Source organism: Scleropages formosus, chromosome 1 (assembly GCF_900964775.1).
Source record: "Scleropages formosus chromosome 1, fSclFor1.1, whole genome shotgun sequence".
Taxonomy (NCBI): domain Eukaryota; kingdom Metazoa; phylum Chordata; class Actinopteri; order Osteoglossiformes; family Osteoglossidae; genus Scleropages; species Scleropages formosus.
The window spans coordinates 40,365,282-40,382,761 of record NC_041806.1 but is presented as its reverse complement, the minus strand read 5'-3'; the positions used below and the strand labels follow the sequence as shown (position 1 = coordinate 40,382,761).

At 41.1% G+C, this 17,480-nt stretch overlaps 1 protein-coding gene across 4 annotated transcripts in view; it reads left to right on the top strand.

The window, feature by feature from the left end:
• Positions 1 to 15,038, top strand: part of mboat2b (membrane bound O-acyltransferase domain containing 2b) — a 40,437-nt gene extending 25,399 nt beyond the window's left edge. For all 4 annotated transcript variants that reach the window (XM_029253999.1, XM_029254006.1, XM_029254005.1 and 1 more), the window contains exons 4-13: positions 1,444 to 1,539; positions 3,283 to 3,338; positions 6,697 to 6,751; positions 7,691 to 7,874; positions 8,783 to 8,975; positions 9,765 to 9,868; positions 10,019 to 10,083; positions 12,531 to 12,663; positions 12,880 to 13,031; positions 13,534 to 15,038. In XM_029253999.1, coding sequence (XP_029109832.1) covers positions 1,444 to 1,539; positions 3,283 to 3,338; positions 6,697 to 6,751; positions 7,691 to 7,874; positions 8,783 to 8,975; positions 9,765 to 9,868; positions 10,019 to 10,083; positions 12,531 to 12,663; positions 12,880 to 13,031; positions 13,534 to 13,708 — 1,213 coding nt within the window. In that variant the 3' untranslated portion in view covers positions 13,709 to 15,038. The remainder of the gene's footprint in view (positions 1 to 1,443; positions 1,540 to 3,282; positions 3,339 to 6,696; positions 6,752 to 7,690; positions 7,875 to 8,782; positions 8,976 to 9,764; positions 9,869 to 10,018; positions 10,084 to 12,530; positions 12,664 to 12,879; positions 13,032 to 13,533) is intronic.
• Positions 15,039 to 17,480: the final 2,442 nt, after the last annotated feature.

Sequence of the window (17,480 nt, the reverse complement as noted above, 5' to 3'; positions counted from 1 at the left end):
CTTGAGTAGCACTGCTGTCTCACAGCTCCTGGGTGGTATGAGGATGTGGGTTTGATCCCTGCTCAGCTTGTGTGGAATTTGCATGTTCTCCCCTTGTCTGTGGGTTGAAGCTAGAAAGGGATTGTTATGGGAAAGACTGTCTTGACAATGTATTTTATGTAATGGTTGTTTAGTAACTTTGCTGACCAACTGTAGGAAAATGGTGTTGGGTTTGTTTTATTGTGGATTTCAATGTATTGTTTGTTGTGTATTAACTTATTTGATAAAGTTTGGAAATTGTGTGGGTTTCCTCCCACAGTCTAGACATGCTGTTCAGGTTCACCCATAGTGTGAGTGACGGTGTGGTTCACTGATATGTGGATGCACTGATGTAGTGTATCCAGCAGTGTAAGTCACCTTGGTGAATAAGGTATGTGGGCTGATGAAACACTTTATTGAAAGTTGCTTTGGAGAAAACAACGCTAAACAAATTTAAATGCTGGAGAACTAAATTTTTCTCTTGAAGCTAATGCCAAAATTTAACTGGGGAGGAGGGGATTCTCTTCCTTTTTCTCTTTAGTTTCTTGGCCATTGGCTGTTAAAGGTAGTTCACCATTACTTCTGAACAGGGTCAGGTGCTGTGGTATTTTAAGGTGTTGGAACTGACTAAAGGACCATGTGGCACTGGGTTAGATCTGAATTTGTGTATCTGTTTGGGACACCAGTTTATTTTTTTAAACTGCAAAAATTTTTATTGCTTTCAGCTTTGAATAGGCAAATGGCTCTTATCAAGAAACCTCATGTCAGTTTAGGTGGAATGTGATCACGATGATAGTGTGCGCCATTCTGACCCTTGGACTCTGAAATGTAGAGCAGGGCTGTCTTTTCCATGCTTATTGGAAACTTGCATTTCCCAACACCTTGAATCTCACTACAAAACCTTTTTTGGGAGGGGCCATTGTTGGCAGTGCTTTTTTTTTTGGTTGGGTTCCATTAACTGACATTGAGTCTGCTGTTAAGTCTGCATAGTTTTCCCCCTCACCTGTGCTTTTGTTAAACATGTCCTAACCTGTCCAGTTAAGTTGTGCTGCAAGTTGCATCAAGGTTGCTCTTCTGAATTTATGCCTTAAGTCCTGAATGTGAAATGTCTTCCTGACCAAGACTGAGAGCTTTTTATATTTGTATTACACAATTTGGCAAAATACCGTTTAATGTTCTATTTTTGGGGTGGCACAGCAGGTTTAGCCAGGTTCTGCTCTCTGGGTCTGGTTCCGTTCCTGCTCTGGGTGCTTTGAAAAACTGGTCTCATCCCTGGTGTTTTCCCCTCCAGCTTTCTGCCATGTTGCAAGCCGGAGCCCAACCTGGCCATAACCTCACTCAGGACAAGCAGTTTCAGACTGTAGATGCAAAGGTATGCTGAATTGACATGGTTTCTCAGTCCGTTTCTCCATTTCCTCCTCTCAGGTACTGTTTGGTGGTAGCTCTGGGGTACCTCAGCATCTGCCAGATAACACGGGTCTACGTGTTTGACTATGGGATGTACTCAGCAGACTTCACTGGGTAAGCCTTTGCCATATTTGTTTAGCTGGCTAGAACTGGTGGAATCCACAACACACTCAGCACTGAGTCATTCAAGTACTTTACAATATCTAGGCTAATCAACTGATTAAATATGCAAAGGAGAGAGTAACGGGAAATTTTACTTACAGCATAGTTTAAGGAGAAATGACCTTGTAATCGTGGCTGCTGTGCTGTAGATCTAAGGCCTACCTTTAAAATGTTTTCAGCCAGTATGTAATGAATGTTCACAAGTTTCATGTTAAGTAGCTGTTTGCACTGATGTGCTTAAATGATGTAATCCATACTGATTTTGAATATCCACTCTACTGTTACAGTAGCTTCCATGCTGTAAATGTGCATTTGCATTTTATTCTCTCAATCTTGGGAGTGAATTGTTTTCAATTTACTCATTGAACAAATAACTGAGTAGTGGAATGTAACTAGCTTTTAAGATTATTTGAAATAAGGAGTCAGACCTGGAACTCAGTTCTGCAATATCTGTCAAGTGGTTGAAATAACATTTCCTTTAACATGCACAGCATCAGTCAGTAATGCAAGTATACCCGAGAAATGTGGGAAATACTCGTATGGGACAAACTGGACAGACGAATGAAAGCGGAACAACCCGTGGGTGTCCTACCTCCCTGGGAATTGCTGGAGAAGAGCTGGAAAGCCATGTTGGCTGACTCCCTGCTCAAACTTTATTTCCAGTTTCCAGCATGCATTCTCAAACTTCTTATTGGTACCTCAAACAATGGAAATCAATGTTGAACACCTTTAGAGATGAGTGACTGCAGAAGGTGATTATTTAAAGTTAAGGTCACAGGCTGGAGGATGCACAGGAATGATGGTCCAGTGTTCTGGACAGGCCCACTAAGCTGTAATCCTTGACCCAAATGTCAGGTTCCTTCAGTGGTGAATGCCCCAGAGGTGCATCGGCACCTTGCATACAATGCATGCTGAAATGTGGCATTTGTTTAATTTTAAAAATACCAGTATAAGCTCATTAGTTTTTGTTTCCTTTAGGAAACGAAAGTCAATGTATTCAGTTTAACAAAGCTACTGTACTTGTTTTTAAAGTAATTGGATAAAGAATGATGTCAGTCAGATTTACATTTATTTAGCAGACACTTCTCCAAAGCAACTTCCAATGAACTCTGTAGTATCAGCCCTCATACCTTATTCACCAAGGTGACTTACACTGCAAGATACACTACTTACAATGGGTCACTCATCCATACATCAGTGGAACAGTCACTCACACCAATCTACCTGAACCACATGTCTTTGAACTGTGGGAGGAAACCAGAGCACCCAGAGGAAACTCACACAGACAAGGGAGAACATGCAAATTCCACACAGACTGAGCAGGAATCAAACCCACATCCTCACACCACCCAGGAGCTGCAAGACAGCAGTGATACTCACTGTGCCACCATGCAATAAAAGCATCCAGTGGCAATACACACTGAAAGCTGGAATTTCTTTGAGTGGGGTATCACTATAGGCAAGAACATCCCATACAATATGGCCAACTGATTCACTTGCTGGTGAATTGTCTTTATGGATAACTTGTGACATGTGCAGAGCTCCAGACTTTAGTTAGGAATGCTGTGACCAGGGTAAGGCATACAGATATCACTCTGCAGCACACCTGTCAGATAATGCCCCATAAGACCTGATCAGTTCTGTTGAGCAGAGTTCAGTCCAATCATGGCATTACTATTTGTTCCCTTTACTTAGCCCCATGATGGTCATCACCCAGAAGATCACCAGCCTGGCATTTGAGATGCATGATGGTAAGGTAGAACTGCAAGACCATCTGTTAATCAAGTTTAATTTGAGAAAATGGCAGTAGGTCAGATTAAGGCTCTGAGATAGTAGTGCTTGCAGGAGGTATTTATTGGCTTTTGGCTAGCCAAATGTTGCTGTGTAAACATGCTACCCTATCCTTTGTAAGCTGTAATTCAGAGTAGCTGTAAAATTGTAATAAAACATTGTTTTACCCTGCTGTAAAGCTGCCATTGAAGACACAATGTAATGTTAATTAGGAATTTGACCCTCAGCAATTTACCTTGTAGTATTTCACTGTGCTGTTCTGGGGTTGCCTGCTCCAAATGCAGACCTCTGTCTACTGCCCTGACTTTGAGGGTCATTCCCATCACACTTCTTGGAAGTGGAATACAGATGGCTAGATTGCCAGAAAATTTTTGAAAATAAAGGATGGGGATATGGATGACAAAATGGCAGGAATTAAAAGTGGAGAAATGCACAGCTCTGAGATGAGATGTGCTCAAAACATTCTCTTGAATCTTTTCCTTCCTTGCTGTGCTCTTTCTGGCCAGTGAGAAACATTTTACATTGATATATTCGACAGACCTTTGTCACCAAAGTGACACAGCTCAGGGCAAGTAAAACTGCATCCCATAACAGTGGGCTTAAATACACACAACTATTGATTTGGCCACTTGGGGTGAGTGGCTTTTGATTTTTTTTTTTTTTAATGGTACTTGAATGCTTCATAGGAATCAGCATTTCATACGGATATAGATTTAATTCCAACACAATGGGGGGGGGAGCAAGACAAAGTCAAAATTAGATTTTGGGGCCCCTTGTGAGGGGGGTGAGGCAGTGAAGTAGTATTGACTGCGGTAGCATTCTTGCTGGGATATAGGGACAGATCACATTCTGCAATTCAGGGTCATAGTTCTTTGAGTCTTGGAGGCCATAAGCGGTCTTGAACTTCATTCAGGCAAACGAGGGTAACGCTTTGACAGGTTGAACACAGGTCATGCCACGGCAGTCTGTAACAGTTGAAAAGGCATGATGGCACAGGCCAGAACACCAAGCAGAAAGGGTATTGTAATTCAGGCATAGTAATATCATGGCTTCAACCAGGAGTGAGGTGGCATGTTGGAGATATTGCTGAATTTGACAGATGTTGAAGAGGTTATGCCTGTGAGAATGCATTATTTTTTGGGAAAAGCAAAGGCTACATGCAGTTACTTTCAGGCTTTTTACAGCCAGTGAGGATGAAACGAGCAAGTTGTCTGTCTAGCAAGGGGATCAAGAATTTCAGTCTTGAAGAGGTTGAGTTGTGGGTGGTGACTTCATCCTTTTAGATGTGATTAAGACATGCTGCAGTGTGTGTCTATATACAAGTATATTTTGAGGGAAGGGATGGGAGACCTACATATCATCTGCATACCAGTGATACAAGTAGGTGTGGGAAGTAATGAGCCAAGGGAAGCAGTATATGTACAGAAGTTTAATGGGCCAAATACTGAACCCTGTGGAACACCTGTTGAGCAGGATGCTGAACTTCCTGCTAAGGTCTGTGATGGGTAAGATTTGGACCATTTTAGTGGGAACTCTTTGATACTAATTCAGAGGGCAAAGTAAATTTTGGTCTTCTAAGTGTTGTTTGGAAAGCAGTTGGCATGTCAGGGGCTCTTGTGGAATGTACCTACTGATTTTATTTTGCAAATGCAAAACAATGAGCACTTAACTGAATGCAGTTTTGTTACTAGTTCCATTGTTTCTGTAATGCTTGCCACAAATTGCTATTGAAGTAAGCAATGTAATTTCTGTACATCAAGATAAGATGTTCTGCATTTGTTTGAAATGGTAGACATGATTTGCCAGACCAGTGTCTCTGAAGATAAACCCCAGCATAGAAAGGATGCTGCATTGTGCCATTGTAATGAACTGCATGATGGCTCATTTGCATGAAGTGTAAATGTCTAAAAATACTGTGCTGTACCTTCCTAGAGCAAAAGGGTGCTGATGAAACGGCTATTCATTTTACAACTCAGCCAAACCTAGAGGAAGACTGGGATGCATATGAATAGATGTGGAGTATAGCAAGAGATGTCATTTTGTTTTTTCTTATGAATACTGAACAGTCTGCAGGAACAAAGTATTAAACTTGATTCAAAAACTGTTATAGAATGCAAAAGCTGATGACAAAAAATTGAATATTTATAGCTACACCAGAGATCTCTTGATGGTGAGATTCTGAATAGGTTTGCCTCCACTCTATGCATTATAGACTATGGGTAATGGCAGAGTTTCACACTGTCCAATGTGACTTATAAAGCAAAAAACTTGGTTTATGATGACGACTCCACCATTATTTCTGTATGCTGTTATTCATCCTCCTGTCTTGTATGTGATGCAGTAGTTGGGACACATTGCAGAAGCAGATTGCATAAAATCTGCAGCGTGGAAAGAGCACATTTCTCATGTTACTAATCTAATGAGATTTCTTTTTGTATTCTGTCAGTGGACAGTCTGCTCACCCACCCCTGCCCTGTCTCTGATACCCTTAGAGGTCTGTTTTGGTTAGGGGAAATAAAATTCAGAAATTCAAATGATTTGCAATATTTGGCTAATCAAAATGCTTCTCTCATAACTAGTAGCTTTATTACACATCTTTAATGACATCGGTCGGCAATGCAAATGTTGGCATATCTGACTTTTGGAGAATGTTCAACTAAGTGACTCAGTTGAAATGGAAAAAACTGGTTGCTGGTCACTAGACACAGATGTTAATCTGTACTTTGTCAGTTTGTGCTTGGAAAATTGCCTTATGTTAACCTGTGCCAAGACCGCTTGTTTTAAGTGCCAAACACAGTGGACTACTTGCCACATTTGGATCATGTGTCCTACTGGTCATAGACCTGGCCTTGATACTGATCTAGGTGCCATGACCTAGCTACTGTCTCCTGCCAGCTTGGCTGCCCATCTTCCACTGGGCAATGACTTAAGGCCATTGACTTGTGACCAATGTGATTGACTTTTGCCTTTTCAAAAGGCACCTTCCTTCCTGAGCATAAATGTGCCAACTTTCTATGTTGCTTTTTAAATAAGCACAGGGGTCCAACAAACTTAATGGTTTTTAATTGTTTTGGGATATTCAATGTATTGACATGCATAGTACTTGGGGAAACATGTCATATCACATTCATATGGAAATGTATTTTGACAAGTGTTTGTATTGGTCATTGGGTTTATTGGATTATTAAAATGGATGTTGTCTTACTGTATACATTCAGATGTATGTGTGCCCTGTTTGTGTGCTATGTTGTGTCCAAGTGGATAGTATTGGAAAATGTTTGACTGTTCACACTGTTTTTGCCCACATGATTTCCCCAGGTATGGCTCGCAAGGAAGAGCAACTCACACCTAGTCAGCAGTATCTTGCTGTAAGGTATGTTTGAAAGGTATATCTTGCTTGGGGTGACCTGGGTGGTTTACATGTTCCATCTGCACCTCTTCCAAAGCAGAAAGAGGGTCTGTGGGTGGGTTTTTAATTTTAAACTATTTCGTTGTGGCTTGCATGGTTTTACCTTTTTGTTCTCATCCAGAGTTACAACATTCATTGTCCTGGGTATGGATGACAGGGTGTTGCTTTTACCAGCAGTACAGAAACTTCTATTCATTTCCAAATTTAATCTGTTGCTTTGCTTTATGAAGGCAGAGGGATAGGTTGGGTATCCATGCTAAATGCAATCATGTAATTATAGTCGTGGAGTCATTTATATTACAAGTGCTGTAATTTTGTATTATATTTGGCAGAGTAGAGTGTTTATCTGCTTAAAACACTGCTTGGGTACAAAGAGCTGAGGCAGAATGCCTTAAGTTACCAAGAAAGGTCTGACAAAAGAGGAACTATAACTTAATGTTGATTACACTGAGGACAAACAGTTTTTATGAAGTGTTTAAAATGCAATAGGAAGTTCAACCAGTTTGTAACTGAAGTTTGTCATGCCACGAACACTAGCTTTTGCTACAGCACAATCTGGAACACACCCCAAAATGAATAATAAAAACCTGGAGACATTAAGCAGAGGATATCTAGTTTGCAGCAAAAAAAAAAAGTTGACAATGTGACCTGAGAAATGGTTTGCTAGAATAAAAATGACTATTACATGATTGTGAAAGAACAGAAAAGGCCTGGGTGAAATGTTTGGTGCCTTCCCTTAAACAATGTACCCTGGCAAAAAAAATCTGACTAAAGGGGAAGTGGTGTGAATTTAATTTCGTTTGCACATTGATCCTTCAGACAAGCAAATGCATCTATTTTCAGTTTGAGGGTATTGGGTTACTTGCCTTTAGTTCAGAAGGATGTCAATGTTTTGTCCTGCAGGCGAATGCCCAGCCTGCTTGAGTACCTGAGTTATAACTGCAACTTTATGGGCATCCTTGCTGGGCCCACGTGTTCCTACAATGACTACATTGCCTTCATCGAAGGCCGGTCATACCGCTCCAAGCAGCTGGACACCAACAGCAAGGTCAATGGCGCGCACAAGCAGAACGACCCCTCTCCCAAGGCAAGTGTTTCTTCTGCACTAGCCCCTTGCAAAAATAGTGATGGAGCCACAGACTACAGCAGGGCATACTGCTGTGTCACATAACCACACTATTAATGTGAGAAACCAAGTGACACTAAAGTTGCTTTATGCATTAGTGTGATTAGAAGTGTACATACTGTATTTGGGGTTTCAGCTTTTGCTAGATAGCCTGGTGCTTCTGGATTATAGGTGAAATTAACTTAGACAAGTTTCCCCTTTCTACAGGATCAGTATTGTGGTCATTTTCCATTCCACAGCAGAACATGGAGGAACTGTAAACATCAGAATGCCCTGTTAAATGGAGCAGGAGAATTTCATTGCTAATGCATATATACCATAATGTTTTTTTTTTTTTGATGGAGCATTTAGTTTTTTTTTTTTTTTTTTTTTATTGAAGTAAAATCAGTTTGTGCAGAAATGTTTCCAGGGCAGGGAATACTATCTTAGTATGAGGCACACAAGCCTGCTGTAGAAAGATGTGAGCTGGAGTCCAGGGTTATTGGAGTTCTTATCTAGGCTTTGTTACAGCAGACAAGGTAGGGCTTTGCTACATGTCCCTCATTTGTCCCATTGTCTGAAAAGTTACTATTCCTTTTAAATATTCAAGATTATTTGAAACACTATCCTACAGCCAGGCAGCATCCTAACTCCGCCCCCCAGAAGGTGAAAAGGAAATTTTGTTGCACGCTTTCCATTGTATATGCTCATGAGGAGAATGGACTCTGTTGTAGAAAATGGATGTTGAGGGATTCTAAATTCACTAGTGATGGTGGCCTTTCCCTGCTAGTTCAGTGACTGGTGTGGCACACCAGAGCCTCTTGTTCCCAAAAGGTCAAACTGTGCTGGATGCATGCCATGGCTGACGGCACATCCTCACCTGTGTCAAGGCGGATGTGATCCAGAAGCTGGGCACCTGCGCCATCTCGCTGCTGGTCTTCCTGTCTGTGTGCAAGGTGTTTCCTGTGGAGCGCAACATCGATGATGAATTTATTGCTACCACACCCTTCTACGGACAGGTGGTCTACCTCTATCTTTCCATGTTAACAACCAGACCAAAGTACTACTTTGTGTGGACTCTAGGTAAGCATTATGTCTTGGCATATTTCATTTGTACTGTGAGGCTGATTTGCATCAAGGCAAAAAATGCTAAATAACATTGTAAGTAACTACTATAACAATCTGGATGTTTTGAACAAACGTTTAATATTAAACTTCTGCTTACGGTTGCTTCTAAATGATGGACCTTCAGAAGTTAATTTCATAAATCAGGCTATTTTGTGCAGATTTTCCATCCTATCAAGCACTGGGATGGGATGTTATGACTTTGGACCTCTTGGGTACATATGCAATCAGCCTCAATACTTTCAGTGTTTAGGGGGGAAAAAAATCCCAGTACCTCTGGGATATGTACACATTTTTCACTGCTTGTGTCATGATCAAGATCATAACGCATGTGTTCATGTGCAGTTTGTCTTCTGCCTTTGCATATAATCGGTCTCTTATACAGGACTTCAGCTCTGACTTTAAAAATTGATACCTGACATTGCTTACAATGGTACATAATCATTAGACATGAAGACAGAACAGTGGTAAATTGTATTGTAAGATGAAGGAAGGAGCATTAAACATTGATTGTATTGGTCCCAGTACCTAACATACAGCAATGTTCTTAAGGAAACCAGTCTAACAGGACAAGTCTCCTGTAGAGTTTGCTATTGGTCCCTGGATTTGGGTGCTGCTGTTACTGTTTTCATGTTCTTGAACAAATGTCTTTTATATGAAGGAACAATTTGTCCTCTAATCTAGTTTCATATGCTGGTTGGTGTTAAACTTTCTTTGCTTTCATTTCTGTATGAACTCTGCGGACAGCTGACGCCATCAACAATGCTGCTGGCTTCGGCTTCAATGGCTACAACAAAGATGGATCGCCTAGATGGGATCTCATATCCAATCTGAGAATCCTAAACATAGAGGTTAGACAAAGGAAAAAGCCTTGATGTCCTGAATTGTATCTTCATTCACTCACAACAAGTATATATTCAGTTGCCAGTGGGAACAGAAAACCATCCAGGGCAAACCATATCCCATAATGCTTACTTATGGTTTTACCTGGAATTTTTCAGTTTGCCACCAGCTTCAAGATGTTCCTTGATAACTGGAATATCCAAACGGCGCACTGGCTTAAAAGGTAAATGATTAACAAATTTTTCTCATCCACCTCATAATGTTGTGTGAAACAATGGCTTTGCCATTAACAATGAGGATGTGAAAGCCCTTGACTTGATACAGCATTAATATAAATACTTAATGTAGCCCCAAAGCCAATTCTAATTGCAAGGAAATTGCACAATCATGTCAAAATGTGCACTTAAATTTCACTCCAGTTAAATATTTTTTTTTCCCCCCAAGTCCATGAAACACTGCTGAGCTATCCTTTGCCTTCCTAAAGGCAGGATGTCCATATTTAACTCATGCTCCGCTTTCATTGCACATGCTGTGGGTCACATGGTACATTACTTCACTGCACCCCCTCGCTGACAGCATATTAAGAGATGGGTCAGAGGGGTTTGTCCAACAGGTGTGCTGTCTATTTCAAACCCCTTCCTTCTGAAAAGAGTTGTTGGTTACATTCCACAGCAGAACACTCCTGCTGATGTAGTGTGGACTTCGGCTGCTCATAGGGGTTTAACTGCCAGCTATTCACTTGGTGAGAGTCCTTAACTAGTTTAAACAGGACTGAAATGGCTTGTCTTGTGCATTTTGGTACTTTTTTTTGAAAAAGCATGCCATCTAATGGCTGCAGAGAGGTATAGAAACTGTGTGGTAAGTGTGAGCACCACTATGTTAACTGCAGATAGAACAGTTACTTGTACATTTTACAGGGCAGCTGGTAGTGTGGTTAGAGCTACTGCCTTTAGATCCAAGGGTCACAGGTTCAAATCCCCCTTCCAGCAGCAATACCTTTTGAGCAAGGTGCTTACCATAAATTGCTGAAGTAACATTACCCAACTCTATAAATGGGTCAATAACATACTTATTTTAGCATAAGTTGCTTTAGCGAAAAGCATCAGCTAAATGTAAATGCATAAGCTATACATGACTCTTGTGGGTTTTTGCTGCTGTGAACTAATGATCAAGTACAGGTTTTTCAAGAATCCAAACTGGTATTCAGAGCATGGGAGCCAGTGATGTCTTTTTGCTTAATTGTTGTAACTGCACACCTAATAAGCAAGCTTCTCTTCACATCCTCATCTTTTTTCCTCTCAGAGACAAAAACTTATGGAAACTTATTTTTGTATGTGGTATGTTCAGTGCACTTTAATTTTTGGTTCCACTTCAGTTGCTTTCCAATCTTAGTATTGGAAGTACAGAAGTGCTTTTGTGAAGTTGACAAGATAATGTGCTCACGTTGAATCAATTTTATTTTGGGGGGGGGGAATCGCTGATCAGCAAATGACCTGAATTTGCCATAAATCCAACATATGGTTTCTCAGTTTACGGCGCTATGGTTTTTAAAGTGACACAGTAACAAAAGTAAAGAATGTGACAATGAGTAAAAGTACAGGCAGTTCCCAGTTTAAACAAGTTCTGGTCCTAAGTTACATTTGTATGCAAGTCAAAAAAGTAAGGCTCAACTGGTAGCATAGTGGTTAGAGCTTTTGCCTTTGAACCCAAAGGTCACAGGTTCAATCCCCCACCTCTGGCTGTAGTACCCTTGAGCAAGGTACTTACCCTGAAATTGCTCCAGTAAAATTACCCAGCTATATAAATGGGTAAACAATTGTAGGCTGACAATATTGTAAGTCAGTTTGGAGAAAAGTGTTGGCTAAATTAATAAATGTAGAAGTTGGGTACAGTTTGTCTAACAAATGTTTGTCATATCATGTATGTTTCTATACTTATACAGTAATAACTAATGGAGAACAAAATGAAAGCCAAATAGTGACACGACATCAATGTGGTCCAGCTGAAAGTCTGTCCTACCTTGGGCCAACAAACTGCTGTAGATGTGCAAATTTTGACATGCAAAGTAGTGCCTGTCATTATGGACCATTGTATGTAACAAATTAATGGGCTTTACCAGGGTTGGTTTGTAACTACGGGTTGTACTTAAGTCGGGTGTTTGTAACCTGGGGATTGTCTGTACCCCCCCCAAGCACCAATGAAAAATACACCTGGGCAGTTATCTCTTTAGGATGAATTGAACAGAAAAGTGTCGTACATCTCTGAATTGCTGTAGAAGAGCCATTTCCTGCCAATGCACTAAAACCTGACTCTACAGTACTTCAGTAGAAGTAAAACAAACAATAGTGATGCCAAACTCAAAGTATAATTTCTCCCCAGTTAAATATAAGGGAGTAAATGCAACTTGTTACTGTCAGTCTCTGCTTACTATATTGTGACTGACTGGGGTGTGCCTCTTAAGGATGTGTGAACATAAAGAACACTAACATTTAAGAAATACCACTGTATTAATTCTTGCCTGACAGTTTTTGGAGTTTTTAAAGGAACCAGGTGGATTGACTGTCTGCTGCTTCTGTCATTTATTGTACATGTATTAACAGATTATACATTAGACAATGACTTTGCACTGTCAAGTGGCTGTGTGAAGTGACCAAGACCTGCTGTGTGCAGGGTGTGTTACGAACGCTGTCCCTACAACCCAACGGCTGCCACCTTCCTGCTGTCAGCCATGTGGCATGGCGCATACCCTGGTTATTACCTCACCTTTGTCACCGGAATCCTGGTCACGCTTGCAGCCAGAGCGGTGAGACACTTGCACCCTTCCCTGCTTGTGTGGAATCCTTCCTTTTGTTTGCTTCAATGTAATGATTAGTTTTGTTTATCTTGCATTGACATTCTCTTTGGCAAGAAGTGCTACAGAAAAGCACACTTTGGGGGGGGGTCTCAACCTGGAGACCAAATGAAATCTGAAAAGATGTTGCTCTGAGTGTTTGTTTGTCTGCTTTTCTCCTCATTTCAGATGAGACACAACGTGCGACCATATTTTCTGGGCTCCCCAACACACAAGCTGGTCTATGATATAATCACATGGGCAGGAACTCAGATAGCCATATGCTACACCGTAGTGCCATTTGTACTTCTCTCAGTAGCGCCGTCACTGAAGTTCTACAGGTGAGTGACTACGTGGAACTGCCTGAGCCAGCATCTACGCTCAGACAGATATTGCTGTGACATTCTGCCCATAAGCATGGCTGTGTCGGCTGTTAAATGAGTCGAGTAAACGTGTTGAATAAGATGCATCAACTTTCACCTTCATGCTTGCATTAGCATTACCCACAGAACTGGAAAGACATAGCCATGTATATTTGAGCAAAGTAACTTACTAGAGTGCAGACAAAATGGCAGAATATGAGCAGACTATTAGGCACAAAGATCTATGGTGTCATTTGAAGGATAGATGTACTTGTAGCATAAAAAAAAATGGCCATTTAAGTTTTTCCAAATGGCTAAGATTACTGGCTAGCTGCTTACTGAGCTGCAGGGATGTGGCATCTTCTCAAGTGAGGTCATCTGAAGTCCGTGTGGGCTTCTGATGAGCACTTAATATGCAATAAGGATAAATCTTTGTTTACTATGCACACCAGTTCCCATACCTACCTTGCCCTCTTCTCAGGTCGTGGTATTTCTGTGGTCATATCGCCTGCCTCCTGCTGGCAGTAGCTCTGCCTGTGAAGCCCAGGCACCTGCGGACCAAGGAAATGTCCAACAGCGGAGCGCATCAGACCCTTGACCAGCAGCCCCTCACAGGCACAGACCATTACAGCAGCCTGAAGCTGAAGACCACATGAGGGAGTGGAGTCACAGTCCAGTTGCTGAGCTGGGGAATTCTCAAACACTGAGACCACTGCAGATTTTTTTTTTTTTTCTTACCTTTTTTTTCTTCCCCCCTCTTGCAAAAGGGGGGGGGGGGGGGCAGCAAAAGATGGACAGACAAGCAACAAATGGCAACCTTCTGACAGCTGCTATGGAGGGGGGAAGATTCTCATTGTGAGGAGGGGGATTCCCTCCATTTGCTGGAAGTTGTGGAACTGACACTGAGCACAGGGACACAATGACCTGGATGGCAAAAAAAATTGTGGATGCACTAAAGGACTGACAGGACAGAGCATTCTGGTTGAATCTGCAGCTTGCTGAAATGTGCAAAATGGCTCTTGTGTTGCCTTAAATCCACTATCTACTCAGCAGCCCCTTGCCATGGGGGTTCTGTCAGAAGTGATGCCACATTCTGGTGTCCAATCAGATGAGCGTTTGACTTGCACGATTATCCAGCAGGAGGTGCTCTGTCACTAGTAGATCTTGTCTGTGTACAAACATCATAATGTCCCAGTCAGGGCAGAGATCAGGGCATTCTTTAAGACTATATATTTGTGTGGTGGGGTAAGTGAAGGATGACTTTCAGATTCCAGTCTCCTCTGTTTATCCTTGAAGTCGTCCTCTTGCCACAATTGGGTTTGTCACTCGCACCTTTCCCTCCTGGAAGGAGACCTAACAATCTTTGACATCATAGGGACAAACTGCACTCTAGCACTACAGGGGTAAAGCGGTTCCCCTGTGTTCAGTCCTTTGAAATTAAATTTGATTTGTATTTTTGTTGGAAGTTTCCCCACCTTTTAAGTTCCACATTACAGGTGTCAAGTCCAGGGTGAATTTCCAGAGGATGTGGGCATAAGACATGACAAACACTGTTTGGTTACCTTGGTAATTCACAAAAAGGTCATTAAAACTGTTGACTTGGGTCTTTATTTTGGGGGGGGAAAGTTGGTGGGTCTGTAATGCATCACTTAAATTTTGATAATTGGAACAGAGTTGCTCAAATCTAATTTTCCCTGAAGTTGCTTTTTAAGGAATATTTTGTGAAATTTGACAGTAGGGTCAAGTCATTGAACAGGTTATGGAAGCAGTATCATACTAATTTGTAAATAAAGCAAAGTTTAATTCCAGTATGGGGAAAAATGTTGCCTCAATGGTTCCTATTCTGATTGAGATGTACTCCTCCCCCCCCTTCGCTGGTCATATCTTCAAAAAGCTGGGTATGTTTTCTCCAGAACTTGGTTTTGGAGAGAACCAACCCTCTTCAAGGTGCCCTAATTCAGAGGGTGTGTGTGTGTGTGTGTGTGTGTGTGTGTGTGTGTGTGTGTGTGTGTGTGTGTGTGTGTGTGTGTGTGTGTGTGTGTGTGTGTGTGTGTGTGTGTGTGAGAGTGAGAGAGAGAGAGACACCAGGAGGCGCAAGTCTGAATGAAGCTCAAATCTGCAGTGCGTGGGGTTTTTTTGTGTATGTGCAGATTTTTGTACATCATGACTTTTTTTTTTTCCCCTCCCCCCTCCTTCCCCCCCCCCTCCTCTCTGGTATAAAATGTGCTTAAGAGATAAATGCATTTTGTCTGAAGTGACAGATGCTGGTTTTTACAAAACTTTGCAGGGCTCTTTTCAATGGTCTTTTGCCAATGACATACTCAGTGATGCCCCCTAGTGTTTGTAACACAGCAACACAAGTAGCTCTGTACAGTTGTGTAACAAATATATTAATAAATAATAACTCCTAGCACCTCCCAGTGCAGCTGGCTAACTCTCTTCCAGCACAAAGTCACTGAACTGCTCTGCATCACCTGCTCTGGTATCTGGTTCACACCTTGTCTGCAGATACTACAGACAGAAGAGATTGTTAATCAGAAGGGCTCTAGGGAAAGACTCAAAGGGATTGATGCTCTGGAAAACATTCTGTAAAATAAAGAATTCTATCAAAACAGAGGCTGCCTGGACAAACTTTTTTTTTTTTTTTCCTCTCCCCCCCAATTATCAATATGGTATAGTTGAACTGCAAACTAAATTACTGGAAACATCCAACTTTTAGCTTGATTCTGCTCAAAAGAAAAGGGCTCTTCACTAAGCCTTATCTAGATTTGCTGTGCATGAGTGTCACTGTCCTTAAGCTGACAGGACATCAGTTCACGTGTGCAGGGATTCCATCCAAGAGACTCCCTTACACATGTTGTCCATCGTTTGACCTTCGTACTGTAAAATGTTGACTGGATCACTGTTTCTCACTTCAGTATGCAAAATCTGCATACATACAACTGAACTTCCTGAGCCAAACCTGAGAGTACTTCATAAAGGGAGTGTACTTTTAAGTAGCTATGTCAGGATTGTCTACTAGAAAGGTAAGGATTATTCTTTTTCAAAAATCACTTTTTGACATGTTTTACAAGTAGTTAAACTGAACAAGTTTGTGTCAGAAAATAGCACTTTAATGCTATAGTGATTTTACGTGTATGATTGCTCTGCCTCCACCACCCTCCCTTGCAGAGCAGCTGTTGGGTTGCACTGCTATGGAAAGGGATATAGTCTTGCAGGCTGATCTGTAGATCTCGGTGAGAACCTGTAGGTTTGCAGCTAGCAATACCACAGTACAAGCCCCAGGGGGAACAGCCCATAGGTTCAAACTGATCATCTGTAACAAAGACCAAGTTCTTCCTGCCAGGCTTCTAGGATCCCTGCCATATGTGAATTTTACGCTCAACAAATATGTTCGTTCTTCATGTTGGAAAGGCTCCAAGAACTGTATTAAGACAAATGTTTAATCCAGTGGAGGTTTAGTTCCTATGGACACTAATCTTGTCTGAAGGGCACAGTGCATATTGCTCACAATCTATATTTGTGTGCATCCCAGTTGTTTATTCTGTTGTATGCGAGGTTTGTCTCGAAAGACCGTTGTGAAGGCTGTAAGCTACATACAATGGTTCCTTGTGTAACAAAGTTAACATGAATTTTGAGCATACATTGTCCAGTCTATTTCTAATTGCATTTTCTAAATGTAATTAAACTAAAACACCAGCTTGCAGGCATGTGAACATGACTTGTTTTAATGTGCTCAGCCAAGGGATGTCTGTCAAGCACAGCCAAACAGAATAGGCGTGTGGGACCTCTTTAATTCAGCTCGTGTGTGTGTGTGTCTATTTAGCTGATGCTGGCTACTTACAATTAAATTCTCATTTATACAGCTGGGTAGTTTTTACTGTAATTCAGACTTCCCTTGCATAATGAACATTTCATCTGGAAAATTTGCTCATAAAAGGAATTCTTGTATAACAAACTCATTACCATAAATTTAAATGGAAGACTCAATGTATTCCTAAGCCACATTTTTTTTTAAAAAGAAAATTAACACAGGTAAACCCTAATTCAAACAATCAGAAGTGCTCTAGACAGATCACTTGAGTCCTTTACTCTCCCACACAATATTTTACTATAATTCTTACTATGCTGCTGCATTTTAAAAAAAAAAAAAAATAAATAAATAAAATCAAGTGGAAGAGCTAGATGAAAACCTTTGCTGTCCTCCCCTTTAAAAGTAAAGGAAAAAAAAAAAAAAGTACAAAGGCCTTCCCATCATTCCCAAATGCAGCTCTTATCACCTTGCTGGTGTTCCTCTAATGCCAAGAGAAGAATTCCAGACCATAAAGGAGAGAATTGGCACTCATTTCTATATGCTCTCGTGCAAACGCTAATGGACTCTAGTGTAGAACAAGTACAAATAATCAAATGCAATAAATGAGATTTTTT